Raw genomic sequence first — 15,686 nt, 5'->3', positions numbered from 1 at the left:
GAGCTGTCAAAGTGAGCTCATTGCACAAGAAACTGAAAAACAAACCACACTGGAGTGGGAATTTTTGTTAATTTTAATTGTCATTCTGGGACTGTATTTATACACATAGAAAGTTAGAAATATATTATCTGAATGAAGTTTCATCCAGTTAAATGAACCACCATAACATCCACATTTCATAATATTAAAGGGGAGGAAAAACAGGCCATACAGTGCAACATTATTGTGATTTTATTGTTTTAAAAGGATTATAAAGAGTCAGAGCATTGGGAAAGGCAACGGCAGTGTACAGTAACCTTTGGCTACAGTATTGCTCCATAGAGGAGGAGGAATCTAGTGGAAAGTGATCAAGTACTCTGGATAAGCCTGGATGTCGTGGAAGATTATGAACATGGAGGGGTTGTTAGGATTGTCAGTCACGCTGTCGTAAAGGTGATGGGAACTGTTGCTCTTGGGTGGCGGTACAATCATTCCGGCCCTCCCAGTCGTAAAATCCCCAGTCAGCACTCTGCAGAGGTACACATACTTCTGACCCTGGGCATCAGGCACTGAGTATGTGTTACTGGCCGAGTAGCTGGCTGCAACCGCAAAATAAGTTCCATTCCCATAGGCAGCAGCTGCAAAAAAATAAAATAATTTCAGTAAACATAAGACAGGCAGATGACAAATAACCTCTATACCTATATGATGTGTCTGCAATATGAACTCCAGAAACTCGGAGGAACTGTAGAATGTGAATCTTCAGCTACTTCGAAAATTTTCCAAAGGTTCTAACTAGTTTTTAAATAAAACAGAACAACAGCACATTTGACTGGGGGAGCAGTACCATTTTTCCCAGCATAGCTGCGGTTGAATCCATTGCGGTTGATGTGGTCGATGGTGGGCTGGCTGGTCCCGTGGAACAGCCTTCTTTCGTTATTCTGGTGCTTGTTGCTCTGATCCATGTTTTGCTTCAAGTTCTGAAAGTTCTTCCACAGGCAGGGGTTCTGGACCCTTTCAATCTACAGGTGGGGAAAAGTTATAACGGAAAAGGAATGAGTAAGAATTTTTAGATCTTTCTTTTAATTTACTCGGAATCATAATTGGAAACTTTCTCCAGCCAGTAGTCAACAGTTGGTGTGTATCAGTTCCTGTACCCAATTACTGTACATCATCATGTATGTGCTAGTGATAAATGTAATGAAAAGATTTTCATTACTGAAGACACAAAGCTCTGAAACCTTCTGTATCCCTAACACACACTCTGCCAAGATGGATAACATGGACTGGATTCATGGATTGGATGGATACAGAGGTTTCGTAAATATAACTGGAAGGTTAAACTTCAAAGGTACCTTTGAAACCTGTCTTGGACAGGTGGCTTGAAACAAGCCCAGCACTTCCTTGTGCTCTTGTGTTCCGGCCTGTAGAGGAATCATCAGGCATAGTTGATCAGCCGCCATTGCACTCCAGTGTTTTGGGAGATCACGTGTTTCTGGTTCTGATAAAGTAGAATGAATTTATCAGTACATATAGTTGTAGAAGCATCAGTTTACAAATGGAAAACTTTGTTGTAACCCATATTAGCCTAATCCCACAATGTAATGTTTCATGATTGCATGCTGTAATCAACTTATCAGGACAGAGCGGTACCTAGCTTGTCGATGCATTTTATTTGGAGCTGATTGCCACTGCTGTCCACGGCAGGCCCGTCGGGCAGGGACACTTTGTATTGTTGCCCGTGGATGGCGATCGTAACGTCTGCCTCCTGGCTTTCCAGAGCCCGCTGTAGCTGGAGGTTCGTCAGGCTGTCGAAGGGGAGATACTGGCTCCCCTGCTGGTACTGCCACTCCACCAGGTTACTGACAAGCTCTGCATCCCTCTTCTGGGTCTGCTCAGTCCGGGCCTTCTTCAGCATGTCCTGGATGTAGCTCATAGCCTTTAGGATATCCCGACTGAGTCCCTCTACAATGATGGAAGCCTCTGGATCCCCCTCCTCTAGCTTCACGCTCACCTGGAGGCTCTGTTGCAGCTCCCTAAGCTTCCTGTGGTCCTCCTCTGAGAGGTCAAGGATGGCTTCATCTCTGATCTCTTGGAAGGTCAGCTCTTGCTGGAACAGGTTCTGAATCCAGCGCTTGCCCTTCTCCACTCTATCCTGCGAGTCCCCGCACAGGTGGAAGATTGCCGGGTCAAATGTCTTTCCCTCCAGGCTGAGTTTCTTAGCTTTTTTCCTATCCTCCTTCTCACCATGTTGTGAAAACACTGTTTAAAGACAGCAATTAAAACCTCATCATTGGCAGGTTGGTAAAATTTGCTCTCAATCCAGAGTCTGGCTGCCTGCAAACTTGACACATTCATTGTTCTTTTCAAGTTTCTTCTTTATAACACATTGTGAATAATCCAATAAAAAATTTAGCTTTCAGGAGAACCAAGGGTAAAATCAGTTCAGTGGACAGTTTGGTTGAACACCCATCAACTGGTGATAAATCGTAAGCAGACAACAGTATCGGAGTAAACTTACCTGCACACTATTTCAAATGAGTTATTTTCAAATGAACAAGACGCTATACACACATTGAATGACAACTGAATGTTAAATTACTGGGTTTGGTTTCAGATGACAGCCTATTCAGAGTGCTAGAGGTGGCTTGACTTGAAATGTGGGGTTCTGGTGGCGTGTGGACGTACTTTTAAATCTTTTGGCACCAGTTTTTGGAACCTTGGTTAGTGTCCCTGTGCCCTCTCTCTTCTGCATGCTGCTGCAGAAGTTTGTCAGCATGGGTGCCTGGAAGACGACCAGCCTGACCAGCTGCAATGACATGGCAGGGTCCTGCTGGACCACATCCGCCACTGCGTCCAGCATGGCATCGGCTACCTGGGAGGGGCTAACGCCTCCCTGACCTGTTCAAGAGATTGTTTCAATAGGCATCGGATTTCAAATGTATTTATTTTTTAAAACATAACATAAAGAAACCAAATACAATTGGTTTACAGAAATCTGGTGAGGGATGCATTCAACCATTGCTTGCTTGTGACTTAAAATATGAAACAAATGTATGCACGAGGGAAACATGGCTAGTGGAGCAGATGTTTCTGTGACTTTTTTTTTTGTTCCTCACCTGTTCCGAGGGCAGGGAAGGAAATTGAGGCGAACTGGTTCTGAGCACACATCTGGAGCACAGCTTTGACAGACCCGGTAATCTTGGTGACATCGGTCTGACCTACGATGTGAATGACCTTCTTGCTCTTCAGGTTGCCTGACTGGGTCATTATCATATCTTTGTTTGCCTGAGCACCTGTGGCACAGAGAGCCTGCTTATTCCATTTTCTTTTTGACTTTGGAATACAGTACTTGTGACATCAGAGTGTGTCAGTCACTTAATGCCAAATAATTAACCATTTGCACTCATTACTACAACCATGTAGTGCAAACAGTATGTGGGAATTGCTCTACAGTGCTGCTTAGGTACTGAATATTGAATATGTTTTTGAAAACAATTGTAGGAAAAAAAAAGCTTACCGAGTTGCTTGCACTCTGCATCGACGACTGGACCAGCTGCATCTAAAATGGCCTTTGAGACACCTTGAAAGGAGACAGATTTTTAAATGTGTTATTCAGCAAACCAGATACTAATAGTCAAGAGGTGGAGGCAGGGTCTGTAAGATCATTCATCTTCTCCAGCCCAGTAGCATTCATTAAAGTGAATGCCTCCACCACCCTGAGCTTGTCTAAACACAGAAAAAGTTCAGTAAATCCCATAACTACACCCTTTAACTGAAGCAATAACTTTAGTGTGCACCCTCCCACCAAACAATTCCCATCTGTCTCAAACGTTTTAGGCCCACAGTTTTAGGCTGTGGATGCCTTGCTGTACAAAATGGCAGAAATTAAGCTAAAGCTAAACCAGACCTGATCTGAGGGAGAAGTCAGCATTGGAGGAGTTTACAATGACATCAGTGGTCTCCTGGGTGATGTCACCTGTGACAACCTGAAGCAACACTCCTCCCACCCTCATTTCATGCCCTTGGTTTATAGTGGTGACCTTCGAAAAGAGACCTTGAAAGGAAATGAGAACAAAAGAACTGAATCAGAATGACAGGGAAGCCAAATCACAGCAGTGTGAAGTACATCGAGTCCCCGGTGAGGACCAAAAAGCTTTGAGAAAGACCAATATAAAAGCTGAAGAAGGCACCTTTTCCAGGTTGTGTGGATGCTGCAGCTGGATTGGTTGGCAGTTTCAGGCTGGCAGAGACACCTGTGAACTTCTTACTGAATTCATTGTAGAAGGCCTGGCAATGGAAACAAAGGAAATTACTTTCATATCGTGATTCTACAATATTCCACACAACTAATTTCTGTAACCCAGTTACCTGAGTGGTCTGAGCATCGCTGGGGTGAAGGACGATCACCACCTCTTGCAGATGCTTGGGTTTCTTGCTGCTGAAGCTGAGTACCTGGCCCAAGAACATGGAGGCCACAAAGTCCTTAGGGAAACCCAGGTTTCCACTGCCAATGGCTGAGAATGCGATGGATCTTTGCTGGAGCTCCTCCGCTTTCTTAAGACATTCTTCCACAATGCCTTCCAGTACCTGTGATCAGTAACATACTCTAAATTAGTCCCGTGGTTTATAAGGATGCAGACCTCATTTCAGTTTAAATGTTTTTAACTGGTATTTTACTAACTATTAGTGGCTCTTCAAAAATATTTAATCTTGAGTTCATAATGATTTCGTATTTTTTCATTTTGTGTACCAGTCAGCAATAATACAGGTTCTCAAGGACAAAAAAATTAGAATAAATTTTAAACATTATTGTTACAATATAAATAATTGGAAAAAAATGCTAAATAAAAATGTGTATGTAAATAATTACTATGATTTCCCAAAACTTTACATTAACTAAAGCTAAACTGTAGCTAAAGCCGTGTTAGCATGGCACATTGAAACAAAAATATTAAAACAAAACTGTGTTCTAGAAAATGAACGTACACAGCAATTCACCCCCTGTGACTAAGTAATGCTGGAAAAAATGAATTCATAACAACAACAACAACAACAACAACAATAATAATAATAATAATAATAAATAATTGAGATCAGCACCCTGGCCTTAAACAGTGACTTCTGCAGATGGCCGGCAGTGACTTTGCAGGTTTTACCAAACAGGATATGTATATGAGCAATACAATGTGTGTGGTTTTACCTTCTCTGTCTTGCCCTTGCCTTTGTCCCAGTGGGGCACGATGGCATGAAGCACGTGTTTGCTCTTCAGGTTGCAGCCTTTGGTGATGAGGACCTCTCCTATCACGGGGTTGTTTCCAGCCGCCTCTGCCTGAACCAGGTTCTGGAGCTCCGGACCGGCAGCGTTCAGGATTGCCTTGGAAACAGCGCCAGAGGCGAGGCTGAGATTCTCTCCCAAGGTGTTCACAATCGCATCTGTCTGACAGTGGGAAGGGACATCAGAGACAGGCGTGATTCTCTTACTGAGACTGTGAAACCCGACAATCAAATAGATTATTTTGAGCAGAAATGTTAGAGGTAATAATCTCCACTGCAAATACACATTCTTTTCTTTAAAAATGACATTATACATTATAATTATTATATCATGGAAGATTATTATTATTATTATAAATAATAACAATAATAATAACAACAACAATAATAATAATAATAATGTATTACTGCTACTTTTACCACTAACATTTTATTTACTGAATAATTTCTAGTACAGGATAAATTAAAGGAGGTTTTTGTTCTGTATTACTACAGTCATCGATACTCCACGGCTGCTATATGCTCACAGCTGCTATATGCTCACTATCGTGTTCTTTTCCACCCTCTCTCCCTAACTTACTGATGCATCCTGGATATTCCCTTTTGACAGGATAATAGTCAGCCCCTCTTTTGTTTGCACCCTGTCTTGGCTGGTGCTACTCTGCACTGTTCCATGCTGCTTTTCTTCAGTTGCAAGCCTGGCCTTGGGCGTGGCCTTTTGTGAATACACCAAGTCGGCGAAGACCTTCTGTACAGCATCTTCCATGGCTTGAACTGTCTTGTCGTCGTTGGCAACCAAATGGATTTTCTTTAGGGTGTTTGCGACATACAGGTCATCACAGTGTTCCCTGATCACCACGGTGATGGCTTGGATGCTCGTGTCTAGTGGGAAGCCCATGTTACCAGAGCCTATGGCTGGAAGGGCCATGGACAGGCAGCCATTTTCCTCTGCCAGCATCAGACTCTGCTTCATCGCCTGCCTGAGGATACTGACCGACGTCTGCACATCTGTCTGGTCAAATCGGGGGCACACAGCGTGAATGACATACTTGCAGGGAAGGTGCCCGGCGTTTGTGATGACGGCTTCCCCTGGAGACAGTGTGCCCTTGGTGGTGATGATATGGTCACACTGTTCCTGCAGCTTAGGGCCAGCAGCCTTCAGGAGAGCACCTGCCAGTCCACCTTCTTGGGAAAGTTTCTCATTAGCCGCATAGACCACTGCATCTGCTAAATACTGGCAGATGTCAGCTTTGCAAATGGCGATTGCCACTCCACCAGGCACCTGCACTTTGATAAACTTGTCATCTTCAAATCCTTCGTCTGATTCCTCCACCAGTTGAACCACACACCCTATCTTATCAGCTGCCATGCCCACAAGCATTTCCTGCTTCTCCTTAAAGAACTTTTTTGCTCCAGGCTTGGCGATTTTCATGGTGTCAAAATGAACAGAGGAAATCATGTTCTGAAGTGAATTCTTGAACACTACCACATGAGCTCTGGGTCCTTGCAGTGTGATGCTTGGTCTCCTGGTCTCATAATTAAACTTAACTTGTACATCTTTATCAATGGCCTCTGACAAGGTTTCTCGGTTGTGGTCTTGAATAAATTTTAATGTAGCCCTTGATTTAATGTCCATAGTTACTTCATCTATTGTGTTATTGGACACGAAATTCCTCAACTTTTGCCCAACTTCATTAACTGAGTCTTGAAAGCCAGACACCACTACTTCTTGTTTGGTGTTGTTGCCTATTCTCCGGACTGTCACTGTCCTCAGAGGGGAGTTGAAGGATTCCTTCAAACGGGTGACTAAATCCTGCCATTCTGGTTTCCTCAGCACATTCTGGTCTTCCACCATTATGCTGTAAGAGCCCAAAGCTGTCTTTAGCTGCTTCTCTGCATCACAGAGGTCTTGGTCTGTTCCTCCTACAAGCTGGACTCTTCTGTCATCTGTTTCATACGTGGCCTTGATCCCCACTGTCGTGAATAAAGTGTTGCAGAGTTCCTCTTTGTCCGCCTCACACAGGAAGGAAAGCACGTTCTCTTCAACCTCCACCACCTTCCGTTTCAAAGCCACAATTTGCTCCAGAACCTTGATCTTGGCAGCATACACCTCAGCGAACAATCCACAGAGGATCATCTTCTGGCCTTCTTGACTGTAAGTCATCTTCAGCTCTGGATAGTCGGCAGCAATTTTCTGAGGCAGCCCATCTTGTCGCAGGATATAGTAGAGAGAAGGCTCCAAAGGGACGTCCTCCGTGATACTGTCCCTCTGCCTCTCTAACTTTCTGGTGGCTGTTCCAACACTGCTCTCCAGTACATCCTTGAGCCTTTTGACATCCTCGGCTAGGCCCGCTAGAGCTACCACCCCTCTAGCCATGTCGGGGACTATGACGACGGCCTCCGTCAGGGCCCCACGGATCTCAGTTTCTATTTCCTCCCACACAGCAGGCATAACTTCACACTCAAAGGACTGGAATTTGGCAATGGCTATGTGAAAGGTTGCAATGGCTTTCTCCTTCCAGCCATTGATGTGCATAGTCTTCAAACCCTTCTGCTTCAGCAGGGAGGGCAGGGGGCTTATGTGCACCTCGGGACTCTGCAGCTCCACTTTGCAGAAATTCACAGCCATTATTTCATTGATCTCTTCGACATGTTTTTTTTCTTGCAGGAATTTCCACACAGCAGCATCCATGCTCTCAGTAAACGAATCTGGCAACTTCAACGTGGGTCTCTCTTTACCGTACAAAGCTGTTCCCAGAGATTTGTAATATGGATACACTCCAATAGTTGTTTCCTGAATGCGATGCAATTTTTTCATGACTTCATTCACACCTGCCATAAGAAATAACAAACAGATATATGAATGAAGTGCAATGTCTGCTGTTCCATTGCTTTTAACCTTCCTGTTCTGTTCATTTTTTAGGTACAGCAAAAATGTTCCCGGGTCAATCCCCATACAGGGGGGGTTTGCAAATACATGAAATGAACCATTTTCATTTAAAATGTTGATTACACTAATTAAGGCCAGTAGAAGAAGTTTCATACTGAAAAAATAATTTTAAGTATTTTTCCTAGATTTTCAAACTTTAAAAAGGGTCAATTTGACCTGCAACATAACAGAGGGTTAAGTAAATATCATCCTTCATCTCAAATCTCATTTTATTGTTTTTAACAGTCTCTATGATACAGGTAATGATACATTACCTTTATGATGTCTGAAAGTTATGAGTGCAGATTGTTCATCTTCCAGTTTTATTGCTTCTTCTACTTCTCCTTTTCCTTCTCGTTCAAAGTAGAGCTGAAGATAATCAGTGCTGACATTAGGAGGTATTTTGTCAACTTTCACACTCTTTGTAACTTCAAGGGTCCTGGCAGATAAATTATTCCTCTTAAACATCTTGCTGCTTGAGCACTTTGAAAGGAAATGAGACACTTCTGCAAAAGCATAAATGACAAAAGTTAGGTACCATTTTTGCCAGTTTGTCTTACTGGAACAAAACTCTTTATCAGCACATTGCAGTTTTTCTCAAATCTTTATGCTCTGTAGTCAACTGAAACTGTAGATACCAAGTTAAAAGTTAAAAATCAAAATCTTAAGAATCAAAATGCTAAATTATTTCTGTCAGACTTTTCGCTTGTTTTAAAATTGCGAATTCAATTCACACTTTCTCAAAACACACTTCACCATATTTAGTACAGTTTTATAATCAAACTTTGTGCACACATGTAAAACCTGTTTCCAACTGACAAATAATCACTGGCAGTGAAATTCTGTCATACCTTTGCTGCACAAACACTATTGTCATAATTTAACGATCAGCTGTCACGTCCAAACCATTGATATTTTTTGTAGAAAAAACATTTGTACAAAAAAGTAAACATTTACACATTTTTTCACTTTTTTCTTTTGTACTGTTGACTGTAGGGGCTTTTTTCCCCATACAGTAAAATATTGTTTATTCAGGTAAAAATATATTTTTATTTTTCTAAATATTTACATGATGATTCACCAACGCATTCTAAGGGTTCAGGTAGACACTATAACTGTTAAGCTACTGCCCTAATATGTCTATGCTGGTGCCTTGTGGAATATCTTCACATCAAACACCCTTACTTTTGCTGTTCTTAAAGGACACCACAGTCGCACTGATGTCAGGAATGATTTCCAGGCTGAAGTCCTCCTGTTCCGCAGAAGTGTCACTGATGTTCTCCACCAACATCTCCATCATCTCCCTGCTCATTTTCTCTGGGACATTTTCCAGCAGCACAGAGACCGTCTCCACCTCTGCCTCTTCCTCTGCCTCCACCTCCTCCTGCACTGCGTCCGTTTCCATGGTCTCCTCATGGGTCTGGATGGAGGGTCCCTTTCCATCCGCTCCATCAGACACAGTAGGCAGACTGGCAGGGGGGACTGATGCTGGGAAATGAGCACGTTAGTGACTATGTTTAGAGAACTGGGTTTTTTACCCTGGGCTGTTGTCCTCAGGGTCAAAATTGACCTTTTTCAGAATTTAAGAGCAGCAGTACACCATCAGGGTATAAAGATTGTCTTATGTGTCTTTTTTAAACCCTTTATGAAATCAGAAGCCGTAATCAAAGTTAAGCACCTTACATCTATTACAGGAAAAAAATCTATTATGATGTGTGTCTTGTAGTAAAAACAAGTGATACAGACTGATGAAATACAGTCTCTCTGGAATGTGAAGTAGGAAAAGATATTTACAGATTTATTGATAAGTGACAGGTTGTTTCTCCGAGAAAAATACTGACTTGGGGTTTAATATTCGATGAAGAGGCTTTATCATAGGGGTCTGGTGAGGGTGGGTCATTTCTGACTCTGTGGACTCCGGGATAGCACAGGGGTTCATTCGAAGGTAATAGATTCCATTAGCAGATGGGGCACTGCCTTACCATTGACTAGCACACTTAACCTGAATTACTTCAATAAATAGCCAGCTAAGGCTGTGCTTGCGTAATTGACACCGGGATGAGGAACTAATTGCCAGGGTAATTCATTAATTTTTTAACCATTATTATACGGATTTAAGGAACGGTGAAGCGCCTACCTGTAAATACACACAAACTGACACTCTCTCCTCATGTTTCTTTGAACCTTAATTACTGGTTGTCATCACAACTCCACACAGTGCGATAGGGAGGTACTAGTGGTTTTAGGCCGAGGTTCTAACAAGTTATTATGGCCAGTCATTAAAAATATTAAATAAATGCTGTTGTTTAGTAGTTTTATATTAATAACATATTAAAATATGTTTAATTTAAATGGTCTAGTATTATAATATAGCCGCAAAATAATTTAACTCTAAATAAGGTTATAGGTGAGCCTCAAAATGTTGACAAAGCGATTTGTCACTTATGCCAGAAAAGTTAAACTTTTCAAAATTTTAATCTGGATCACAATTACCCAGATAATGACACACCAATTTTTAGAATCCAGGATCAGACTGATCCTACTGATTTTGATCTAAATGTTTTTTCAACACATTTTAAAAATCATCCAGATTCCACGAGATCATGATTTCAAAATCCAGATTTTCAGTCATTTAATCAATCTCTGTTTCCATCTGTTGGACCAAATAATAACAGGATGCTTGTTCAAGGAAAAACTAATTATTTCTTACATTTATTTGTACAAGCATATGATACAGAGAATTTTAAAGACAAAAATCAATGTCTCCCCATTTCTCTGCTCAGTTTTTTCAAGCAATTTATTGAAAATACAGTTTCAAATGCAGACTTGTGAGAATGATCATATGCTATTAAATCATTGTCTGAGTTATAGCTTTTGCTTGCAGTAAAAAAAAATAGCAGGTGACATGAGGCTTTTTTGTCTTTAAGGTTTTGAATTTTAGTTATTTTTTATTTATTTTGATTTTGGCTATTTATAATTTGTCAGGAACATGGCTGTATTTCCCCACATCTTCACCAGTTAGAACAGTGTTTCTTTAACAATAAGGGCCATGACTTCTCTAAACCAGGCCTGAATCAATTGTTGGCATCAAAACCATCCTGATTTTGCCTTTGACCTATTAAAGATAGGATTGGATCACCGAATCCAGATCCCAATATGAGGGACAGACATCTGTTTAAAAACCCAATTTTCACATTCAATCCAATATAATTACTTATCCTGTTACTTAAGTTTTGTGAATCCATCTCCAGTAGCCTAATTTAAAAAGCTTTTATTAATATAGGGTAGGCTGTTTGTAAATAGGTTCATTCAGCTAATTTAATTTAATTTTGTATAGATTTTATTTAGACATTTGTTTGTCACTTAAAAGTTAATGTTTAAGTATTTGTACATTGTCCAGGCCTAAGCACAAGATGGCATGCTCTAAGAACTTTGCTATTATTTACTTTCTTGCTTGTTTTGTGTAGTTATTGATAAATGTCTGTTTTGATCATTCGCAACTGTTCAATACTGATATGCCATCAATGGCATTGTTTTAAAGTTTTCATAATTGTCTAAATAAAAGCACTACTTTTAATTTTGTGTGTAGAATAAGCATGAAACTGAAGCTGCATTTACGTTTGAGTAAGACCAAAGTTTACTATTATTATTGAATAATTACATTACAGGCATTTAGCAGATGCTCTTATCCAGAGCGACTTGCACAACTTTTTACATAGCATTTTACATTGTATCCATTTATACAGCTGGATATATACTGAAGCAATTCTGGTTAAGTACCTTGCTCAAGGGTACAACGGCAGTATCCTTACCCGGGAATCGAACCTGCAACCTTTCGGTTACAAACCCAGTTCCTTACCCATTGTGCTACACTCCGTGATAACAGTATCATTAATCCAAATTATGTTTCTTTAATAGGCCATTTCTTGTTGTTGTTGTCTAAAGTTGTTTCTAGCCACTTGAAAGCTAATTGCATCATGTTTTTCATGAAGTGCACAGCTTGAGACGTTATCTATATAATTATGACGTACAGTTAACGTTTTTCTGTCGATAATCTGAGTCTAAGAGACTTCTTCGCCGTCCATGAGCTTTCCTTATACAGTTCACACAATACAGCTCAGATATAATCATTAAATAGCAGTGTCAGTCAGGTATCTACAACACCGACATGATACGATAAACCATCCAGTACAGTTTAATATTTTAATCAAGCAGTCTGTAGGCCTACTCACAGATTTCACCTGATGTTCCGGGAAAGTTCTGTCAAAAGAAATAACAGGATTTTGCTGATTGTGATACCATGGTTCTGTTTTAGGCAACATTAGGCTACTATTTTGATTTTGTGCAGTGATTACAACTAGCGAAATTGGTGGGCTACGCAAATTCACTGTTAATTGCCAGCGGTTGACTATTCAATATACGCTTACATTGCACTTCTCTTCAGATTGCGGCAGTCCGACGATCAGCTTCAGCACTCCATGCCCAAGTTTCAATTCGTGTCCTTGTTTCTCAAGAACTCTCTTTCTTACTGCGCATGGGCGAGAGAAAGCCGAATACGTAACTGTGCTGTCAAAACGTTTTTATGAACAAACAGATTTTAAAGACATTAATCAATGTACCAAGACTTGGTTACCAGTGTTTTAAAGGTGGAGTGGTAACGTCGTGGTTTTAACCAAGTAATTGTAACTAGAAACAGTGGGAAATTGTCAAAACACCTTGCGAGATTACGGAGAATAAATGTTAAACTCCAGGTCGATGACATTTAATGGGAAGCCTAGGAATTGACTTTACAGATTATTCGCAGTCGAATTGAATGCTGAGCATTTGTATCGTTGAGCACTTACCTTCTTGGGTTTTGAACCGCACGACCGCCCTCTGTCCATCTGATGCTTCGTATTCTACCAAACAGTCACCGCCGTTAGACTTTCTACTCTGGAAGTAAATGTTAAGCTTGTTTTTCAATTTAGGGGTACCCGGGTTCCAGTCTCCTTCCACCCAGAGGGGGAAAGGGAAACAGTCTTCCATCGCTCCGTTTCTCAAATGCGGTCTCTTTACATTTGCGCGTAAGGTAGTCTACGGTTCAGTTTCACTTTTCTTTCTGTAAAAATGCACTTCCTTCTTTCCTGCCAGTAAAATTTGAACGGGGCTAACTCACGTAGTTTAGCACATAGGCCCATGATATTTAACAATACACATGCTATTTTTAGAAAATAGGTTAAAACTGAGGGGAATATTCTATAGCCAACAATTTCTAGATAATTTGTACTGCTTACCTAATTAAATTATAGTTGTATGTATTTGGGAGACAGTATGCAATTTTGTGTTTATTGGATCGATTTTAGAGCTGAACATACAGAGTGAAAAGTTTAATTTAATAACAACAAAGACATTTTGCTATGTGACCTATGCATCAGATAAGTGAAAACCTCTGAAATGCTTGTAACACCCCATGAAGACAAACAAACGAACAAGGAAGTTATTTATATAGCTGTTCTTTTACTTTCGATTCCTGGAAACTACCTGACTTGTTTTTACCGTCAAATAAACTGCAGAAGAACGAGTCTACCAAAAAGCAGACATTCGTTGGTAGCTGCGAGGTAAGTCCCCTCGACTTCTCTTAAAAGAAGTTATATTATCAATGGTTAGGCTAGCCTAACGGCTATATTCAGCTATAATCTTGTGGATATCGCTTGTCGCTTATTTGCAGAACGCTTTTATTTTGTTTTCGCAATTATAAATAAATAAACATCTTTAACATATGTAACTTATCATTATAGTTTACTAAAAGTGATTGCAGGGGCGTTTCTAGCATTGCTTAAAGATTGTCATCGCGTATTAGGTGAGCTATCCGCCCCGTATTTCTAATAACGAGTAAATTGATTGTTAAAAAGATGAGCGCTGAACAAAAAAAAAAATAATAATAATAAAATCCAGGGTTGTGGTCGGGGCTGCCCCAGCTGGCTACACCATTGTTGTTTCCAACTGTTTTATGTAGTCGTAGTGCAGTAGTGTGACAGTTAAAATGTTTTCGTGAACACTATTTGAACACAAAGTAGGTGTCACTTAAATTTTGAATTATGACATTCAAAGTTCAGTTGCTTGCTTTCGGTGGATTCAGGCCTGGTTTTGGCCAGTTTTCTTTCTCTATCTGCTGTAAGCATCTTTGTGACATTGCCTGTGTGCTGTACGCATAAAATCAAATTGATATAGTGTATAGTGACACATACAGTAGGCTAGATATAAATGTCTGTCAAATGTACATTTTATATACAGTAATAGGCCTACACACACACACATTCTGTATATAGAAAGTATGAGTACATGTAAATTTATTTAAAGGGGCAGTTCACTCAAAATAAAGCTATAATTCCACTTGGTGTTTTGAGCACCACAAATGTTGGGTGAGGTCTGTTGTATCCGGGTTTAGCTGCAGCAGATACAAAACTCATCAAATCTCAGCAAAACTACTTTGATGGATAGATAGCACTCTTGAGTAAGCGACAATATAGCTTTATTTTATTTTAGGGTGAACCGCCCCTTTAACATTGAAAAGTCTCTTAACATTGTACCATTTTCAGAAGGGCTCTTTGTAGTTCTCTCCTCAGGTATTTTAGCCGGCGACCATGAATGACAGTACGTTGATCCCCGTTGATCTTGCCACTGCACAGTTCCTTGCCCAGTGTGGTGAGGTTCTGATCAATGTTGTGCAGAGAAAGTTTGGCATCTGCGCCGTTCTTCACAACATAGAGAACAGCAGGACAGCCCAGATGAGCGGGGTGAAGCGGTGCTCAGTGCTTCTGTCGGGTGGGCCTGAGGTCTCTGTGTGGAAGGACGACCTGACCACTCACCGCGTGGATGCCGTCGTCAATGCCGCCAACGAGCAACTCAGCCATGGGGCAGGGCTGGCAGGCGCACTCTCTCAAGCTGGCGGGCCACAGATCCAGCAGCTGAGTAATCAGTATGTTAAAAAATTTGGAAAGGTAGCCACTGGAGAGGTAGCCATCACACCACCTGGGGCCCTCCCCTGTAAAGCCATTATTCATGCCGTAGGTCCGATCCTTTTCTATCGACCGAACACTGAAGAAGTTGCGCACGCATCACCTTTATTGAAACGTGCAGTTGAAAACATCTTACATTTGGCAGAAAGAAAATCCTTCCAATCTGTTGCCATTCCTGCTCTGAGCTCTGGCCTGTTTAATTTCCCTCTCGATCGCTGCGCAGAAGTTATTGTGAACACCGTGAAAGATTACCGCTACGGTTCACAGCTTTCAGAAGTTCGCCTGGTCAATCATGATGAGCCTACAGTCTCAGCGATGGAGAAGGCTTTCAGAGAGATTCTGGAATCCAAGGCATCCTACAGCGGAGCTGTTAAGGATGTCAGAACCAGTGTGGCTGCGTTGCCATCATTGCAGATGGGCAGTGTCACAATGCATATCAAAACAGGGCACATTGAACAAGAGAAGGTAAGCCTATGCCATGTCACAGAGTCAGGGTACACGCT

The 15,686-nt window shown here is 41.1% G+C and overlaps 2 protein-coding genes across 7 annotated transcripts in view; one reads left to right on the top strand and one right to left on the bottom strand.

The window, feature by feature from the left end:
- Positions 1–55: 55 nt before the first annotated feature.
- On the bottom strand, positions 56–13,210 carry parp14rs1 (poly(ADP-ribose) polymerase family member 14-related sequence 1). The gene is made up of 17 exons (XM_064310251.1): positions 13,030–13,210; positions 12,613–12,713; positions 12,418–12,445; positions 9,371–9,673; positions 8,461–8,691; positions 5,837–8,088; positions 5,183–5,419; positions 4,351–4,569; positions 4,173–4,269; positions 3,890–4,036; positions 3,500–3,562; positions 3,099–3,275; positions 2,668–2,880; positions 1,633–2,241; positions 1,335–1,480; positions 827–1,001; positions 56–617 (listed from the first exon to the last, which is right to left on the bottom strand). The coding sequence occupies exons 1-17, from the start codon at positions 13,208–13,210 to the stop codon at positions 334–336; spliced, it is 5,463 nt and encodes a 1,820-aa protein (XP_064166321.1). The 3' UTR covers positions 56–333.
- parp9 (poly(ADP-ribose) polymerase family member 9) overlaps positions 13,115–15,686 on the top strand; it is an 8,059-nt gene continuing 5,487 nt past the window's right edge. For 3 of the 6 annotated variants that reach the window (XM_064310259.1, XM_064310258.1, XM_064310254.1), the window contains exons 1-2: positions 13,640–13,782; positions 14,779–15,648. In XM_064310259.1, the coding sequence (XP_064166329.1) occupies positions 14,809–15,648 (840 nt within the window). In that variant the 5' untranslated portion in view covers positions 13,640–13,782; positions 14,779–14,808. The other 3 variants (XM_064310256.1, XM_064310255.1, XM_064310257.1) reach the window with 3 other exon arrangements.

The sequence above is a fragment of the Anguilla rostrata genome, chromosome 15, assembly GCF_018555375.3.
Source record: "Anguilla rostrata isolate EN2019 chromosome 15, ASM1855537v3, whole genome shotgun sequence".
In the NCBI taxonomy this organism is placed as follows: domain Eukaryota; kingdom Metazoa; phylum Chordata; class Actinopteri; order Anguilliformes; family Anguillidae; genus Anguilla; species Anguilla rostrata.
Note: the sequence above shows the minus strand (reverse complement) of the source record. Positions and strands in the feature narration are given on the sequence as shown.

Excerpts from the sequence above, each read along its gene's own strand:
- parp14rs1 (XM_064310251.1), bottom strand. The coding sequence starts at position 13,210 with ATGGAAGACTGTTTCCCTTTCCCCCTCTGGGTGGAAGGAGACTGGAAC. Across the intron at positions 8,089-8,460 it reads AACTTTCAGACATCATAAAG|GTGTGAATGAAGTCATGAAA; the intron begins GTAATGTATCAT and ends TTCTTATGGCAG. Across the intron at positions 4,270-4,350 it reads GCGATGCTCAGACCACTCAG|GCCTTCTACAATGAATTCAG; the intron begins GTAACTGGGTTA and ends TTCCATTGCCAG.